Source organism: Stigmatopora nigra, chromosome 19, assembly GCF_051989575.1.
Source record: "Stigmatopora nigra isolate UIUO_SnigA chromosome 19, RoL_Snig_1.1, whole genome shotgun sequence".
Classification (NCBI taxonomy): domain Eukaryota; kingdom Metazoa; phylum Chordata; class Actinopteri; order Syngnathiformes; family Syngnathidae; genus Stigmatopora; species Stigmatopora nigra.
Genome location: NC_135526.1, coordinates 2812622 through 2830118, shown reverse-complemented (window position 1 = coordinate 2830118; position 17497 = coordinate 2812622). Strand labels below are relative to the sequence as shown.

The 17497-nt window shown below is 44.5% G+C and overlaps 1 protein-coding gene across 1 annotated transcript; it reads left to right on the top strand.

Moving 5' to 3' along the window:
- Positions 1 to 38: 38 nt before the first annotated feature.
- nsd1b (nuclear receptor binding SET domain protein 1b) lies at positions 39 to 16312 on the top strand. The gene is made up of 24 exons (XM_077740294.1): positions 39 to 207; positions 1499 to 2346; positions 2678 to 2816; positions 2901 to 3073; positions 3164 to 9173; positions 9497 to 9606; positions 9671 to 9908; positions 9978 to 10081; positions 10372 to 10414; positions 10595 to 10809; positions 11022 to 11159; positions 11629 to 11752; positions 11951 to 12151; positions 12222 to 12401; positions 12465 to 12621; positions 13071 to 13276; positions 13341 to 13453; positions 13545 to 13691; positions 13886 to 14008; positions 14089 to 14205; positions 14571 to 14712; positions 14776 to 14882; positions 14971 to 15175; positions 15419 to 16312. The coding sequence occupies exons 2-24, from the start codon at positions 1516 to 1518 to the stop codon at positions 16042 to 16044; spliced, it is 10449 nt and encodes a 3482-aa protein (XP_077596420.1). The 5' UTR covers positions 39 to 207; positions 1499 to 1515; the 3' UTR covers positions 16045 to 16312.
- Positions 16313 to 17497: the final 1185 nt, after the last annotated feature.

Genomic DNA, 17497 nt, shown 5'->3' with positions numbered 1-17497 from the left:
AGAGGAGGAGGAGGGTGGTGGTGGTGGTGGAGGAAGAAGAGTCGGAGGAGGGGTGGGGGTGAGTGCTCCTCGGGATCCGGGCCTAGTAGTGCCGCCGCCGGGACTCTCCCGTTGCTCTCATCCGCTGTCAAAAATCCGGGAATTGCCTTATTTGGGGGCACAATGGAGGCGGCGGGGCTCGCGTGGAAACGACTCGACGTGGGAATGGTAAGATTTTGACCTCGGATGCCGCTTTCGCATGCGTTTTGCCTGATTTTTTTGTGTATGTGTGTTTTTTCTCTACACGCCTCTCTAACCGTACTGATGCGCGCGCACACACACTAATAAGACTCGAGCCTTTCCTATCTATGTGCGTGCGCGTTTGTGTATGTGCGTGCTGGCGTCGTCCTCTGTTGCATGTTTTGTTCTATTTTGACACTGTCAAACGCGCATTTGGGCACGGGTTCACGCGCACACGCACGATCAGGGCCATTTTAATATTTGTGTGTATCCTTAAGCAACACACATGACATACAAAAATACACGCACGCACTTACAGGAGGTGATTTTCCTCACAGGTATATTCTGTAATGAATGCACCACCTGCAGAAGGATGTCACCTACTATAGTTGTTATTGTCACATAGATGGAGCCTGTTGTCAAATCATCACCTGCCATTGACTTCAATAGTTGTCAAATGCATTTAGAATGGAAGGACTGGCTGCCAATCCTCATGTTTCAGTGCCACTGACGACAATTCAGTTTGACTGGGAAGACTGGCAGCAAAGGATCTCTACCAGTCGAAATAGATGGGACATCCTTGTGCTATTATTATCAGCCAATGAGTAAATGGGTGCCCTGCATAGGGTTAACCCATTAGCTGCCATTGACAACGATGGCTAACCTATTCCTCAAAAGTGCTGAAATTGGCTGTGAATGCTCACCTTTCAGTACCATGGACGGCTCCAGATGTCAAATTCATTTGGACTGGCAGAGCTTGTTACCGTCATTTAATCTCTTAATTACAGCCAATTAGTAAAATGCATGTCTTATAAAGGGTTAAAAATATTATAATATATAATTCAAAGGATGAAATCCAATGACTTGCTTATGAATGTAAACAAATCAGTACCAAGCTGCTGTTTCAAATGTTATGCGGACTCTACAATTTTGAGTTTTAGATAAGAAAAAAAATCAACCCTGTATAAAATGCACTTTGCATTAACATAAGACTACATTTGAAATGTTTCTTAGTAAAAAAAAATCCTGATATGCAGTTAAAATAGTAAATTGCCATTGCTCAATTTTCAGCTCAACATCAAAATAATGCGATTTTAATCTACATCCATTTTCTCAACTATTTAATCCATCCACTCAATACCTTAACCAACCCCTCAGAGATGACAATAATTTAAGACCTTTACTTAATTCCCAACTGAAAATCTACTCCAAACTGTTGGCAAAAGTGGTGGGGACATATTCGAACAATAAAATATTGATGACACTGTTCCTGTTTCAGGGAGTAACCATGCCAGCATGAGTGGGCTACATGCAGGCCCAAGCCGGGAGTCCAGCCGCCCAGTAACCCCCGCCTGTGACATCCCTCCATCTCCCCAAACCCAGCAGACTAAGGACCCTCGCCCAACCATGTCCGCCGCCACCTCCTCCTCCCTACAACGCACTTCCATCTACGGGTTTGCGCAGAGGGACTCGTCACCACCCTCATCTACCTACAGCCCCCTGAGGAGGTTGCAGCATCTCACCACCATGGTGAGCCAGCCTGACCTCATTCTACCTGCTCGCACAGGAAAAAACTGGGCGTGGGGGTCCGATCAGAAGGAGCCGGAGCAGGACGCTTGGGTCGATTGCGCTGGTGGGGATTACTACAGCAACAGTTTTGCGAAGAAGGCGGACCTTGCGGACGGAAACTGTAAAGAGGAGGAGGCGGCGGCGGCGAGCTGTAGCAGTCCAAATGTCTCGGAGAGGAAGACGGACGCTTGCTTCTCGTGCCCGCCTAGCCCGGCTTTCTCACTTGATAGTAACAGCCCTTTTGCAAATGGTCTCCTTCACTTTGAATCCTCTTTGTTCGAGGATGAGGATAACAATGGCGGTGAAAAAGAGCAGCAGGAGATGTTCCCCGCTGATGTAGAGTCGCCTCACAAACAGGAATCCCCAGCGAACGAGCTTCAGTCCACCTCGGCCCACTTGGAATCGGAATCCAAGGATACAAATGTTTCAGCGGCCAAGGTCATAACCCGATCTCAGTCGTCGGGTGTTCGGAGAAGGTATTGGGACGTTTCCGACGACGAGTGGGATAGCGACACTGATCTCTTCCTGTTTGGTGATAGCCCCTCCAGGCATTTGACGGCAAGTGTTACCCCAATTTTGCATTCTGGGTTCTTGGTGGAGGCCTAACTAACATTTTATTAAAAGTCATTCTGTAACTAGCAAGCATTTCTAAAACCTTACCTAAAAAAATATAAATACTGTCGGATAAAATGGCAGAATGTTATTACCTTCTAGTGACAGTTCCTAGTGCAAACCAGATTAGTGCAAGACCATAGTAAACTGGACCTGTTTGTATTTAAGGTTAAATTTGTTGCATTTGGTCCCAGAACCGACATGACAAATGAGTACTAAACATCATTCACTATTAAATGTGTCACGGCTGACATTTTTTTGTCATTATCCAAAGCAGAACGACACGAAACGGAGCTCTGTACCACCTGTCAAGTTCTTAGAAGGCGAGGTCATTTGGGCCAAGTTTAACCGACGGCCGTGGTGGCCATGTGAAGTGATTGTTGACCCGGCGTTGGGAGTCTATCACAGGGTGAAAGGTAAGCCAATAGCATTGTTGATGGGAGGTTCCGGTCACACACTTGCCAAAATTCCATGCTAATCAATAATTCTGACCTTTTTAGAACCCAGTGACCGACCCTGTCGACTCTACCACGTCAGAAATTTTGGAGTTCCGCAGGAGCAAGCCTGGGTGGAGGATAAGTCCACTCATATTTTTCATGGGGGTTTCCAGTTCGAGCAACTGGCACAAGTTCGCCGAAAAGGGAAGCAAAAGGGACAGAACCAGAAATACACAGTAATTTTTCATCTTTGTTCTTGATTCATAGCCATAATGTGACAATTTGTATGCTAAACTGGATCTCCAACAACTTTGTGTTTTCTACAGATCGCCAAACGTTACGAGGCATCTTGGAACGCTAGCGTGGCTGAAGCCGAAACAATTCTGCGGGAAAGACCCAACTTAGACTCTTTAACCCTAGACCCTGCCTTCCAAGACTATTCCCTAATGGCCACCAAGCCCTTTTGTAGCATAGCTGCCTCCAATTTGCAAACAATGAATGAATCGTTATCTTCCCAGGTAACCTCCCCAATGGAAAATCAGCAAGGCACTTTAAACAAGCTGGAAAACCGGCCTTCCTCAAATAAGCAATCTCAAAAGATTCAATACTATACTAGCCCCAACAACCAATCAAGTAAGAATGTAGGGTGCCCTTACTCGGACCTTGACTCGGTCCCTAAGATTTTGTGTCCCAAAGCACTTGAACGTCAAACTTCATTGACTCAGTCATCTTCTAATAGCAACAAGGAGGAAAAGAAACCACCAGAAATGCATAGTGGCCTATGGTTTAGTAAATCCGGCAAAGATAGGCGACCCAAAACTGTAAGTCCAGATCGCTCAGATCGTACCCTTTTTACCAATATGCACAATAAGAAAAAAATCTCATCTGTTAGTAAAAGCCATCTAGCGCAAGGGGATTCCACCACCAATGCTATGGAAGACGACCATCTTGGATTGGTAAACTCTGAAACAAAGATTATGTCTGGACAGTCGGGGCCATTGGAAGCTATAAAAATCCATGTAGCCAATAAACCTTTGGAAAGTCACGCTGAGCAGCTGTCGCAAAATCAGCGCTCGACTAATTCTCCAGAGCCTCCTGGATTATCCCAATTGCATGAGTCTCTGGTCTTATCTGAAACTCATGGATCTTCCCAGGATCAGCAGTTCGTGGGTACTTTAGACACTCGAGTCTCCTTCCAAAATCTGGATTCGAACCATTGCTCTGATACTCCAGTCTTGCCTCAAAAACAAGACTCTTTGCTACCTTCTGACCATGGAGTATTGTCACCCAAGCCAGACTCTAGTAGGGATTCGCCCGAGTGTCGAGGATGGTCCCAAAAACAAAAATCTGAGGATATTTCTTCCCTTCGAGGACTTGCACAAAAACACGATTCTAGGAATTGCTTTGACCTTGGAGGATTTTCGCAAAAACACAAGCCTGAAGCTCGAAGTACATCCCCAAAACATAAATCCTTGAATTCTTCTGATTCTCCAAGATCATTGCAAAAACCAAGACCTGCATCTTTCAATGATTCTCAAGAACCAGCACAAAAGCAGAAATCTGTTGCTTTTTCTAACCCTCAAGCATCGTCCCCAAAACAGGATTCTTCCGATCGTCGTGGATCGTCTAAAAAACAGAAGTTGGTAGATTTTGTTAGCCCTCGAGCATTTTCCCCTAAAGAATCTCTGGATTTTTCTGATCTTCAAACATCACAACAAAAGGACAGATCTTCAGATTCTTCTGACCCTCAAAGATCACAACGAAAACAGAAGCTTGTGGATTCTCCCGATGGAATCTTGCAGAAACCGAAATCTCTGGATTATTATGACCGTAAAGGATTATCACAAAAACAGGAGTCCATTAAATCTTTTGACTCTCAAGGAGTTTTACAAAAGAAGACGGTGGTTTCTTTCAGCCACCAAAAGCTTTCACATAAGCAGTTGAAGGAATCTTCAAACTCTAAAAGTTTGTCACAAATGCAAAAATCCTCCAATTGCTCAAGCTTTGAAAAATCCTCACAAAAGCAAGAATCGGTGGACACATCTGATCCAGAACGACCGTCGCAAATGCGGAAGGTTGTTGATTCCTCTGATAGTGAAGGACTTTCAAAAAAACAGAAGTCCAAGGATGACCATAGAAGTTCCTCCCAAAATCGCAAACCAGAAAATGATGTGGATCTTCAAGGATTGTCAAAAAAGAAATCCAGAAATTCTTTTCACCACCAAACGTCGCAAAAACAACAGTCCAGGGATTATTGTTCAGACACACGAGAATCACCCAAAAAGCAGAAATTTGGGGAATCTTCAAAGCACCATGCATTCACCCAAAAACACCACTCGGTGGATTCTTTTGGTCATCAAGGTGTTTCCCAAAAGAAAGAGAGCTATGATTCTTGTCAACCCCAGACAATGTCAGATGGGTGGAAGTCTATAGATCCCTCTCATCGACGAGGATCATCCCTGAAAAAATCAGTTGATGCTTCCCAATCTGAAGAATGGCCACCAAATCTAAAGTCTGTAGATCCTCCGGCTCCCCAAAGGTCATCAGAAAAGCAAAAGTCCGTGAATTTGTCTCAACCTCGACAAAACCAGATGGCAAAGGATCTCTCAAATAGCCAACGAATATTAGCAAAGCAGTCTGTGGAATTTCACGACCCTGGAGGATTGTCACAAAAGAAGTCCTCGGTTCCCCGTGACTCGTCAAAAAAGCACGGCTCCGGGGATTCTTCTAACTCTCGAGCTTTTTCTCAAAAGCCAGAGTCTAAGTATTGCTCTGACCTTGAAGAATCATCGCCAAAGCAAGACTCATCTACCCTTGGAGAAACATCCCAGAAGAAGGCTATTGAAAATCAGATGTCCAAATATACTGTAGATTACCAGAGGTCATCACTAAAGCAGAAGAAGGCAGTCAATTCTTCTTCACCTCAAGGATCGTCACAAAAGCATAAGTCAATGGATTCCTCAGACATCCAGAGATGGTCAAAAAAGCAGTCTATGGATTCTTCTGACCGGCCAAAGTCGCCACAAAAGAAGTCACTGGTTTCATTAGATGACCAAATATTGACCCAAAAGGAGTCCATGGATTCTTTGGTCTCTCATGGGTTGTCACAAAAGCTGAAGTCAATGAATTTTAGTGACTCCAATAAACTGGAGTCCAAGGATTTTTCTGAAAAACAGCTAGCCAAGTATACTTCTGATCGTCAGTCTTCATCACAAAAGCCAAAGTCTGTGGGTTCTTCAGACCCTCGAGGACCATCGCATAAACCGGTGGGCAGGAACTCTTCTGAACCTCGAGGATTGTCACAAAAGCAGCTCTGCAAGTATCCCTCTGACGTAAAGGATTCTTCGCAAAAGCTAAAGTCCACTGGTTCTTCCAACCCTGGTGATTTATCTCACAAGCAGAAATCAAAAGATTTGTTGGAGAACCAAAGATCCTCACATAAGGATAAATCCATGGATTCTTCTGAACCTCGAACTTCAACACAAAAGTCGCATTACAGGGATACATCTGACCCCCGAGTGTCCTCACCAAAGCAACACAAGGACTCCAAACATTCTTCAGACTCTCGAGTTTCCTCACACAAGCCCAAGTCGGTGGATTCTTCCGACTCCCGAGGATCGTCACAAAAGCAGAAGTGCCGTGATTCTTCTCACAGTCCGGGAACGCAAAAGCACAAGTTAGTTGATTCATCAGAGCCCCCAAGATTATCCCACAAGCAGAAGTCGGTAGAACCATCTGAACATCGGGTATCACCCCAAAAACTGGAGTACAGGGATTCCTATCCTTCCCCAGAACTGTCTGCGGATTCCCGCAGGCCTGCTGAAAAGTGTAGCTATACCAAGGCTGAGCAAACGATCTCTAATCGTAGGCCAACGACCAAACAGACCAGCAGCACAAATGTTAAAAGATGCACCGTCAAAACGAGTAGTCAAAGCGATTATCCTAAATCGAAGATTACAGGACGTCATTTTTACCAGACAGAAGAAAGGGAATATAATACCAAGACCAAGTCCAAATTAAGCATGTCAAATGACCAGCAAGAGCGTTTTGATCTTGAAAAATCCCTAATTGCCAGTTGCAAGTTACCATATGTTAAATTGATGCGTGAAGATGTAAATATTCAGAATTACTTAAAGTCTAAAATTGCTATTGCTTTCAATGAACAAAGTCAATGTCCAAATGTTCAAAAGTCCCCAAGAAAAAATGACAGGAGACCTTCACTAGTTGGATTTGATGGACCAGTTAGTGTCTGTAAAAATGGCGGATACAAAAAAGATTTGATTAATATTGACCAGAAAATCATGTCCAGAAATAATGATCAAAATACTTTGGAAAATGGCAAAGGTCGAAATGTTTTGAGGAATAAAGACAACAAAAAGGATTCTTTAATTGCTGATGGCAAATGGATTTCCGGAAATGGTGATCAAAAAATGATTGGTAGAAATAGCGAGCAGAAATGTTTTTATGGAAATGGCGAAAATCAACATGTTTTTGGAAATAGGGATGATAATATTGGTTTTACAAACATGGACGACGTCACTGTTGCTGCTAAAGAAAAAGGGCGGTCTGGAATTGGAGAAAATAAAGGGTTCTCCAGAAATACTGAAGACAAAAGTGTCCCTAGGAATGGTGACGAAAAGAGTCATCGCAAAAATGTTGAGGACAAAAGCAAAAAAGCAGTCAAAAGTGTGTCCAGATTTCGTGAAGATCAAATTATTTCTCAAACTGAAGAAAAATGCCCGAGTGAAGACAAAATTGTGTTGCAAAAAAGTGAGGACAAAATTGTGTCCAGAAATCCTGAAGTTAAAAGTACTTTCAAAGATGCTGAGGACAAAAACGTGTCAAGAATTTTGGACGACAAAAATGCTCTCCGAAATAGTGAAGATAAAAATGTTCCTAGAAAACAGGACTACTACAGCATTGTGTCCAAAAAAAGTCAGGAAAACACTATCTTCCCCAAAACAGATGAAAAACTTGTGATTCCAACTACTGAAGACAAGAATGTGTCCAGAAATGAGACAATAGTTTTCCAAAATAGCGCCAAGAGTTCCCAACCTCCGACAGCATTGGCAAAAACAAAAGCCAAATTGGATAGCGGCGCCTCCAAAAGTCCAACCATTTCTTCTTATCTTCCACAAATGACACAGCAACATCCCAATTTGCTCCCAAGTTTAGTGTCCACGGCAACTCCGCTTCCCAAAACTTCATCCGACAACAATGGCATTTCACCAAAGCTGCTCCCTGATAAATTAGGCAAAATTCCAGCCCTAACTGAAGCTCCCCATCTTCCGGCCAGCAATCGACTCATGACAAGAGCCCTAAAAACCATGAAGGTTTTGCAAAAGTTGAAGCAGCGAAAAGCCAAGAAGAAAGCTGCCCACAAAGAACTCTTGTTGCGTCGTATAAAAACCCAAATGGGCAATTCCAAGAAAACAACCACATTTCTAGAAGAAAATCCTATTGTCCTAACTGAACAAAAATCAACCAATTCTGGTCAACATGGTCCAGTTTCCGACTCTGATCAGGACTCCATTCCAAGCACTAATGCCACTCCTCCCATATCAAATGACGTCGTCAAGAGCGAAGAAGATGTCCCATCGGTGTCTTCCACACCTCCAATGGACTTCATACCCCTAACATCTCACCCCAAGACCAAGACATTAGACCCAAGTACGTCTTTATCGTCTCCTCCCTCGCCGTTTTCCTTCATGAATCCTTTAAAAAATGTCAAAGAAGTATCTTTCCAATCCTTGAGCGATGGGACCAACGGCGGCCAGGCCGTCACCTTCAAACCAGACATGAACTATAAATTCAGCACTTTTCTCATGATGATGAAAGACATGCACGATACCCGAGAGCGGGACGGTGCCCCCTTGGAACTGGATATCGGACCACCTAGTGCCCATGTCAAGGAAGAACCATCAGTGATGCCGGGAACCGCCACGCTAGAACCGGGCGATCCCGATTTTAACCCGTATGTGGACTCGTGTGGCAGTCACCTTTCTAAGGGTCCTTACAAGAAAAAGAGCTGCTCCAAATGGACGAAGAGTAAAGCTGACCGCAAAGTGCCCGCTCGTCCTGCTAGGTCAGGACCCGGTTACCCGGGTGTAGGGTCCTTGCTAGGAATCGATTTTACCTCCGTACTGGATTACTCGGCCAAGGTCCGATCCCTTTTGGACGTGGGGGCCTGCCAATGGGAGGGCCATCCTGGAAACCATGAAGGTCTTTTAAAATGGGACGGAGACTTTGAACAGATGAATGGCTTGGTCTCTGATTGCGGACAAGCTCAGACTAGTCTGCAATGTCATAGCGAAGAAATTGATGACGATTCATCGGGTAAGGACAATTGACAGACTTGTCAACTTGTAAGTTGTAACTTGATTTTATTTGTTTTTTTTAATCATTTCAATCTTTTGTGTAGAATTTGGTATGTTTTTTTTGTAAAACCAATCTTGTTTTAACCATTTCGACTCTAATCCAAACTGTGCTTTATGTGAGCAAATACTGCATTTGTACTGCTTTTTATCGTTTATTGCAATCATTAATACTTTTTCCAACTCCACCTTGAATGACACCACCAAATTCATAGCTAAACACAAGAAAATTCATGAAATATGAAAATACAAATCACTTTAAATGAATACATTTCTGTGTTTCAGCCCAAAAACGAGTACGGAAACCAAGCAAGAGACTATTAGAATGGACCGAAGAATACGACCAGATATTTTCTTCCAGGAAGAAAAACAAAAAGCCCCTTTCATCAATTACGGTAAGAAATGTCTCAAAAAAAATGGTTGTCTTATCAAAATCCGTTACATTTGGTTTCTTAATAGGACGAGCAAGCACTTGCATCCCAGACGCCGATAGTGGACAAGACGGCGCTTGAGGCCCCATCTTTGAACGCACTTCCCGAAATGCAGACGCCACCTCCGGAGGAAATGACCCTGACCACGCAACTCCAAATCCCCAGCGCGGTAAATCCGTCACCGCAGAAAGCGCAGGCGCTTTCCATCGATACACTGACTCCGCCTCCGGAGACTGAAGTGGAACCGCCGCCAATTGAAGATGACGGTGAGATAACATATGTCGTCTCTCTTTGTGACGTCCCGACGTCATTCGGACGACTTTTCTTGTCGGCAGGCCCCGCTTCTTCGCTGCAAAAGAAGCGGAAGAGAAAACCCACACCCAAGATTCTGGAATACTGTCTCGAAGCCGAGGCATCATCGGTGGGCCCAAAGAAGAAAGTAAGTCATCATTTTTGAACAATATCCATAAATTTCTTGTCTCATACTTGGATTGAGAACAACTGAAAAAGTATTTGACCAAATAGAATGACATTGAATGCTTTTATTGTCACTATACAAGCATAAAGAGATTTAAAGCTTCAGTACAAAGTGCACGGAAATAATAACAAGCAAAACAAATAATAACTACATTTTGGTATACCATAACACCCCAAACTTTTTGGACTGAAAGTAGTTGTTGTGATTGACAATTTTCCCAGTAATAATTGTTTATTTTTTATTTTTTGCAGATCAAAATTGTGAGGAACAATACAAGTGCTGCTTCTCAAACTGGTGAGTGAAATATTTTAGAAATCCTTAGTGGTCCTCAAGGGCCAGTTAAGGTTTTTACCCAAACCAGAGGTACCTGTCTGTAATCCACTGATTGCACTTGTAGCAAATTGGTCAGCTTTAAAGATTAAAATGTGCAAAAAAACCCCACTTTTTGACCACCTGATTCCTCTCGTCCTACAGTTTATCCGGATCGAGATCCTCCGACTTTAAAACCTCTGAGCCCAGCGGTGTCCACGGCTTCTTCCACATCATCTGGGGGCATCCAACCGACATCCCCTATTCCTCCCGGTCCCCCCGTTTTGGCGCCGGCGCTCTCCGAACAGGTGGAGGACGCGTCCGCCGATGTCCAAGCTGCCCAAGTAGACGACAGTTACAAGTACACGACGGAATCGGAGGTATCGGCAGCCATTTTCTTTTGTTTTAGTCAAAGTCAAAAGCCTTTATTGTCATTATACACATCATAATTTTTACATGTTATTAGAATTTCTCTAATGTTGACTGATGATGTCCAAAATAGTGAAAAAAATCACAACCAAGATAGCTTGGCAGTATTGACAATTGTTTGGACCTTTTAAAATTTGAATCCTGCTTCCATTCTTTCCTTTAGGGGGAAACGTCCATGTTGGATCAGAGCTTCTCGTCCACCAGAGACGACTCGTCGCCATGTGACGACTCGCTCGGACCCTGCCGAAAGACCATCGGGGAACGAGGGGGACCCGCCTCTTTAAAGGAGAACGTGTGCCAGGTGACCTTATTTACGTGTGCAAAATCGGAATACCCACTAGTTGTCCAATCCATTTTGATTGACAGCAAATCGAAATGAATTGCACTCCTTTCCCCTTATGCTATATTGTTAGTTATAATTGAGTTTATTTATAATATGACTCATACAAAAAGGAATTGAATTCCAAAATATTAACACAATCGTAATTGAGTGGTTCCAAAACTTGAATATTTTGTAAGTAGAGCAGTACTTTATATGTCAATTCCCTCATTTGTTCCACTTTCCTCAAAAAAACACCAACTCAACCCTTTAAAAATGTCCCAATTTTGTATGAAAGATGCGAGAAACAGACAAAAATGAAAAAAAATGATGAGAAATTGATTTGCTGGGATGCATTTTTTGATCAAAACTATGGTATTTAACGTAATGGCAGGACAGTGACAATAAAGCCTTCAATTCAATTTAATAATGGTGACTAGTGTGTTGTCAGGTGTGCGAGAAGACGGGGGAATTGCTCTTCTGCGAGGGTCACTGCTGTGGAGCTTTTCACCTGGCCTGCATCTCCCTGGCCGAGGCCCCTAAAGGGAAGTTTGTGTGCCCCGAGTGCAAGTCGGGTAAGAACGCTCACACCGCTCGGTAGAAGCTGTAGTCGACGTCAACAAAATAGACGTAATAACAATTAGCAAGTGTACACACACACTTTGGTTTTGAATGTGTATGGATTTGATTTACATAATAAGCTCATTGGGGATGTTTTATCATAAGGGGAATCTTTGGTCAACGTCAACACAGGTCTGCTTCTGTCCCTGCAGGTGTCCATACTTGTTTTGTGTGCAAAAAGCGCAGTGAGGACGTACGGCGATGCATGGTCCCAGTCTGCGGCAAATTTTACCACGGCGAGTGCATCGCCGCCTACGCGCCCACCGTCCCCGTCAACCGTGGCTTCCGCTGCTCCATTCACGTCTGCCTCACCTGCTTCATCTCCAACCCCGGCGGTGCCTCCGTCTCCAAAGGTAAGAGATCCAAACGTGGGACCCCCCCCGGCCCAAACCTGGTGTGATGACGCCACGTTCTCGCCTTCAGGTCGCCTGTTGCGTTGCGTGCGCTGCCCGGTGGCTTACCACGCCAACGACATGTGCCTAGCCGCTGGTTGCGTGATCCTCTCCGGGAACAGCGTCATCTGCCCCAACCACTTCACGCCCAGACGCGGCGTGAAGAATCACGAGCACGTGAACGTCAGCTGGTGCTTCGTGTGCACCGAAGGTAACGGAAAACCACCCCATCTCTGACGGAGATGGACGTCAATGGCGGTTTTCTCTTCTACAGGCGGTAGTCTGTTGTGCTGCGAGTCGTGCCCGGCGGCCTTCCACCGCGAGTGTCTGAACATGGACATGCCCAAGGGCAGCTGGTACTGCAACGACTGCAAGGCTGGCAAAAAGCCTCGCTTCAAGGACATTCTCTGGGTCAAGGTTGGACGCTACAGGTCAGTGGCAGACTACATTTCTCATAGAAGTACAGCACAATTCTTCAAATCCTTTCATCAAATGGACTCGTCACGATTATAGATACCTAATCCATCGATTTGATACAATTTACTATTGAATACAATACTCACAATAACAGTCTGCTTTTTCTGTACTATAAGGTTAACTAAAAGAGTTAAAGTTTGACAAAAGCCAATTGGTTAACCATTGTATGAAATTCCCTTGACCACAGATTCAACTAGTTGGTGTATAGTACATCTCCTAACCACTAGTACAACTCCATCTAGTAGATTTTTAACACATCCCACTACTATTTCTGCGTTCTATAGTCTGGTGCACCTTATATATATGAAACAAATTTTAAAATAAGCCATCACCTTATACAAATATTGTGATATATCACTTATTGATACTGTAACAATTTCTATTTTGCTTTTGGTCTGCCAAGGTGGTGGCCCGCTGAAGTCAGCCACCCAAAAAGCATCCCGGAAAACATCCAACGCATGAGGCACGACATTGGCGAGTTCCCCGTCCACTTCTTCGGCTCCAACGATTACCTGTGGACCTACCAAGCGCGTGTCTTTCCCTACATGGACGTGGACGCCAACAGCAAGGAGAAGATGGGAAAGGGTGTGGACGCCACATATAAGAAAGGTTAGAAAAGATTCCGCCGGTCTGAACGGACGCGGACAATTTACCGACCGGTTCTAACCTGCAGCGCTGGAGGAAGCGGCGGTGCGATTTCGCCAGCTCCAGGCCGAGAAGGAACTTCGCCAACTTCAGGAGGACAGAAAAAATGACAGAAAACCACCACCATACAAACATATTAAGGTCAGACATTGTTTTTGTATTGTTCTTTTTTCCCCATATCGCACAGAATTAAGTTTCGGAAATAAAGCGATATTAATATACATTTGAACAGGTGAACCGGCCAATAGGAAAGGTCCAAATCATTACGGCCGACCTTTCGGAAATCCCACGTTGCAACTGCAAGGCGACGGACGAGAGCCCGTGCGGCATGGACTCGGAATGCATCAACCGCATGCTTCTCTACGAATGCCATCCGCAGGTAGCAAAAACAATGCTTCATTTTTCCACCATAATTAATAACTGACAGTGCTATTATGCAATTCTTTGTATTTTTAATTTGGTATTGTCACTTCTCTTCACTAAACTACTTTAAATGCCGCTTGTACTTGTATATTAGTAGTTATACACATATATGTACACTTGGTTTAAAAAGTATACGTCATTGCAATCCAGGTTTGCCCGGCGGGCGAGCGCTGCCTAAACCAGACGTTCAGCCGGCGTCAATACAGCCAAGTGGAGATCTTCAGAACGTTGTCTCGAGGCTGGGGGCTCCGCTGCGTGCACGACATCAAGAAGGTGCAAAAATGCGGCACGGCGCACCCATTTCTCCTAACCAATCCAACTTGGTGAAACATCTCTCGTTGGTTTCCATTCAGGGGCAGTTTGTGAGCGAGTACGTCGGCGAGGTGATCGACGAGGAGGAGTGCAGGAGTAGGATCAGGCACGCTCAGGAACACGACATCTGCAACTTCTATATGCTCACTCTGGACAAGGTATTTGGATTCCATTCTAATACTATGGTACCTTGAGATAGGAGCTTAATGCGTTCTGGGACTGAGCTCGTATGTTGATGATTTCCTCGTAACTCAAAGGAACATTTCCCAAAGAAATGAACTAAAAACAAATTCATTTGTTCCAACCCGCTTGAAAAAACACCAAAAACAGGTTATTGGATTGGAAAAACATTTTTATGTGTTCTAATTTACCATCTATTAACAAAGTAACAAATAACTAGTGGTTTAAAAGCACTCCTATGTCGAGGTATGTGAAGGATAGAAGCAATACTCGGAAGAAAGTAAGTTCCAATTGTGTTGCTCTGCAACTGATTGAATATATAAATCGTCTTTGAACCGGCCAGGATCGCATCATTGACGCGGGTCCCAAGGGGAACGAGGCCCGCTTCATGAACCACTGCTGCCAGCCCAACTGCGAGACGCAGAAGTGGACGGTGAGCGGCGATACGCGGGTGGGACTCTTCGCCTTGGTGGATGTCACGGCAGGTAGGCTCGCCCACTACAAACGTCTTTTCTGGATGGATACCGACCGAGTATTTCCACTTTCAGGCACTGAACTTACCTTCAACTACAACTTGGAGTGTTTGGGCAATGGCAAGACGGTGTGCAAATGTGGAGCGCCCAACTGCAGCGGTTTTCTCGGCGTCAGGCCCAAGGTAAGCTTCCGTCCCTTCCGCTAATTCTACATGGTGTTATTGGTGCATCACTTGCCATCTGTTGTAAACGGTGGACTTGTGGCCTCAGAACAACCCCCCACCGTCGGATGACAAGGGTCGCAAGATGAAGAGGCGCGGTCACGGTAGGAGGAAGAAGAAGGTGGTGGTGACCAAAGAGCGCGAAGACGAGTGTTTTAGCTGTGGCGATGGTGGCCAGATGGTCTCCTGCAAGAAGCCTGGATGCCCCAAGGTCTACCACGCCGACTGCCTCAACCTCACCAGGAGGCCCGCCGGTCAGTATCTTATATACATGTGTATGTATGTGTATATGTATATATGCATGTGTATGTATGTGTATATGTATATATGCATGTGTATATGTATATATGCATGTGTATTTATGTGTATATGTATATATGCATGTGTATTTATATGTATATGTATATATGCATGTGTATTTATGTGTCTATGTATATATGCATGTGTATATGTATATGTATATATGTGGATATGTATGTATGTATGTTTGTTTTCAGGACGCTGGGAGTGTCCGCGTCACCAGTGCGACATTTGCGGCAAAGAGGCGCTGTCCTTTTGCGAGATGTGTCCAAGCTCCTATTGCGCGCAGCACCGCGAGGGTCTCCTGTTCATCTCCAAGCTGGACGGCAAGCTCTCGTGCACCGAGCACGACCCCTGCGGACCGCACCCGCTGGAGCCGGGCGAGATCCGCGAGTACAACCCCCAGTCGCGGGCCTTGACGTCGGGTTTGGGGATGGCTGTCATCAACCCTTCTTCCTCCTCCTCCGCCACCGTCGTCGGCGCGCCGGGTGTTCTGGGCGGGCCAGGCATCCCCCCTTCCGCGGCGCCTCCGGTCCCGGACGTCAGCCAGGAGTCATTTGCGGCTTTTTCCATCCCGGTGCCCATCACCATCCCCATTTCGTCGACGGCGGCCTCATCTCCTCCGGGCGCCTTCCACCTCCCTCAGTACTCGCCCATTTCTTCCTACGAGGACGACAGGGACATTTTGGAGGAGGACGAGGAAGAGATGCTGGATGATGAGGATGAAGATGAGGACGAGGATGACTTGGATGAGGGGACTCTGGAGTACCTCGAGATCCGAGATGATGAAGAGGATGAGGACGACGACGACAAGGAGGAGTGAGTTACATTTCAGGAAGCGCTTTTGACTAGCTAGGAGCCTTTACACACACACACACACACATACACACACACACACACACACACACACTAGTGACAACTGTAAAAAAAAAAAAAAGTTTCCAAAAAAAAAAGTCAACACGATATTCCGTGACCTCATTTCAACCTTCATCCATGTTCTTTAAGTACAACACAGCAAAACCAATATGAAAGCTGCTGCCACAAATTTTGGCCTATTACACACATCACGATGGATATGATTGTTGTTGTTTCTGTGTTCTGCAATTGGCTGGCCACTAATTCAGGGTGCTCCCTCTCTGATGCCCCCTACTTGGTTGGGATAGGCTCCAGCACCCTCCGCGACCCTCATGAGAATATGCGGTACGGATAATGAATCAATGAAATCGATGAAATTAGCCCTCAGCTACAATCTTACATATTTACATATGTTCATGAACATATGTGCTGTCCCTTTACTAAATAAATTAACCTCCAATACATTGTACACCAATGGTAGCCAATGAGTACCCTATCCAAAGTTAAAATAGTTTTGGAAAATCCTGACAACAAAAAAGTGTCTGAAAATTTTAAATATTGATTACAATATTCACAAATACATGCACATAGTGTAGAGTAGCAGTAAGCGATAAAAAAATGTTTTGCCGTGTGTTTAAAGGCCATTTTTTTGATGCAGCTTTCATATTGAATCACCATATTGACCCCCCCAAGTAGCAGCCTCAGTAGAACTGAGCCCTTCATCACTCTGGACTGTATACTTTCCCGTTTTTGTTATTCCATGGGATTAACTTGTCACTTCCCAAGACTTTGTCTATCCAGCATTGGGACATATGGACCGATGACAATATAAATTCAGAACATGGACAACAATTTTGTTCCAGATTTATCGGATGAACTAAAAACTTGCGCCCTGGATCATTTTTTGGGAATGATTGGGGTTGTAGAACCACTATAGCCCCCCTCCCACATTTTGGACCATTCTTATACTTGCAACGATTGGGACATTCTCAGTGTTTTTGGTCGGACGAGATTTCCATCAACAAAAACTGGTCTTAACACTGAAACGCAGTTGCACTGAGTTGAAGTGTGTACACCGTAGTTTTTTTTTTTATTTGTATTAGTACTGTAATTGTGACACAACCGCCACCATGATGTGAGAGTGTGCGTTTGTCGTCCTCGAGACTAAATTAAGTATTTTGTGTGAGAGTGTGTGAGAATAAGTGAGTGAGTGAGTGTGTATGCCTTAAAGTGTCTTTTCCCAGGAGCTGTTTTAATGGAATGGATCATTTGCCCCTTACTAATTTCATTCCGGTCGGTTCCATGTCTCAATCATCCATACAGCGCAAATCTACATAAATATACAGTAAATATATATATAAAAATATATATATATGATGTTGTGAAATAAGCACTTTGTACTGGCCTCATTTTCTTTTGTT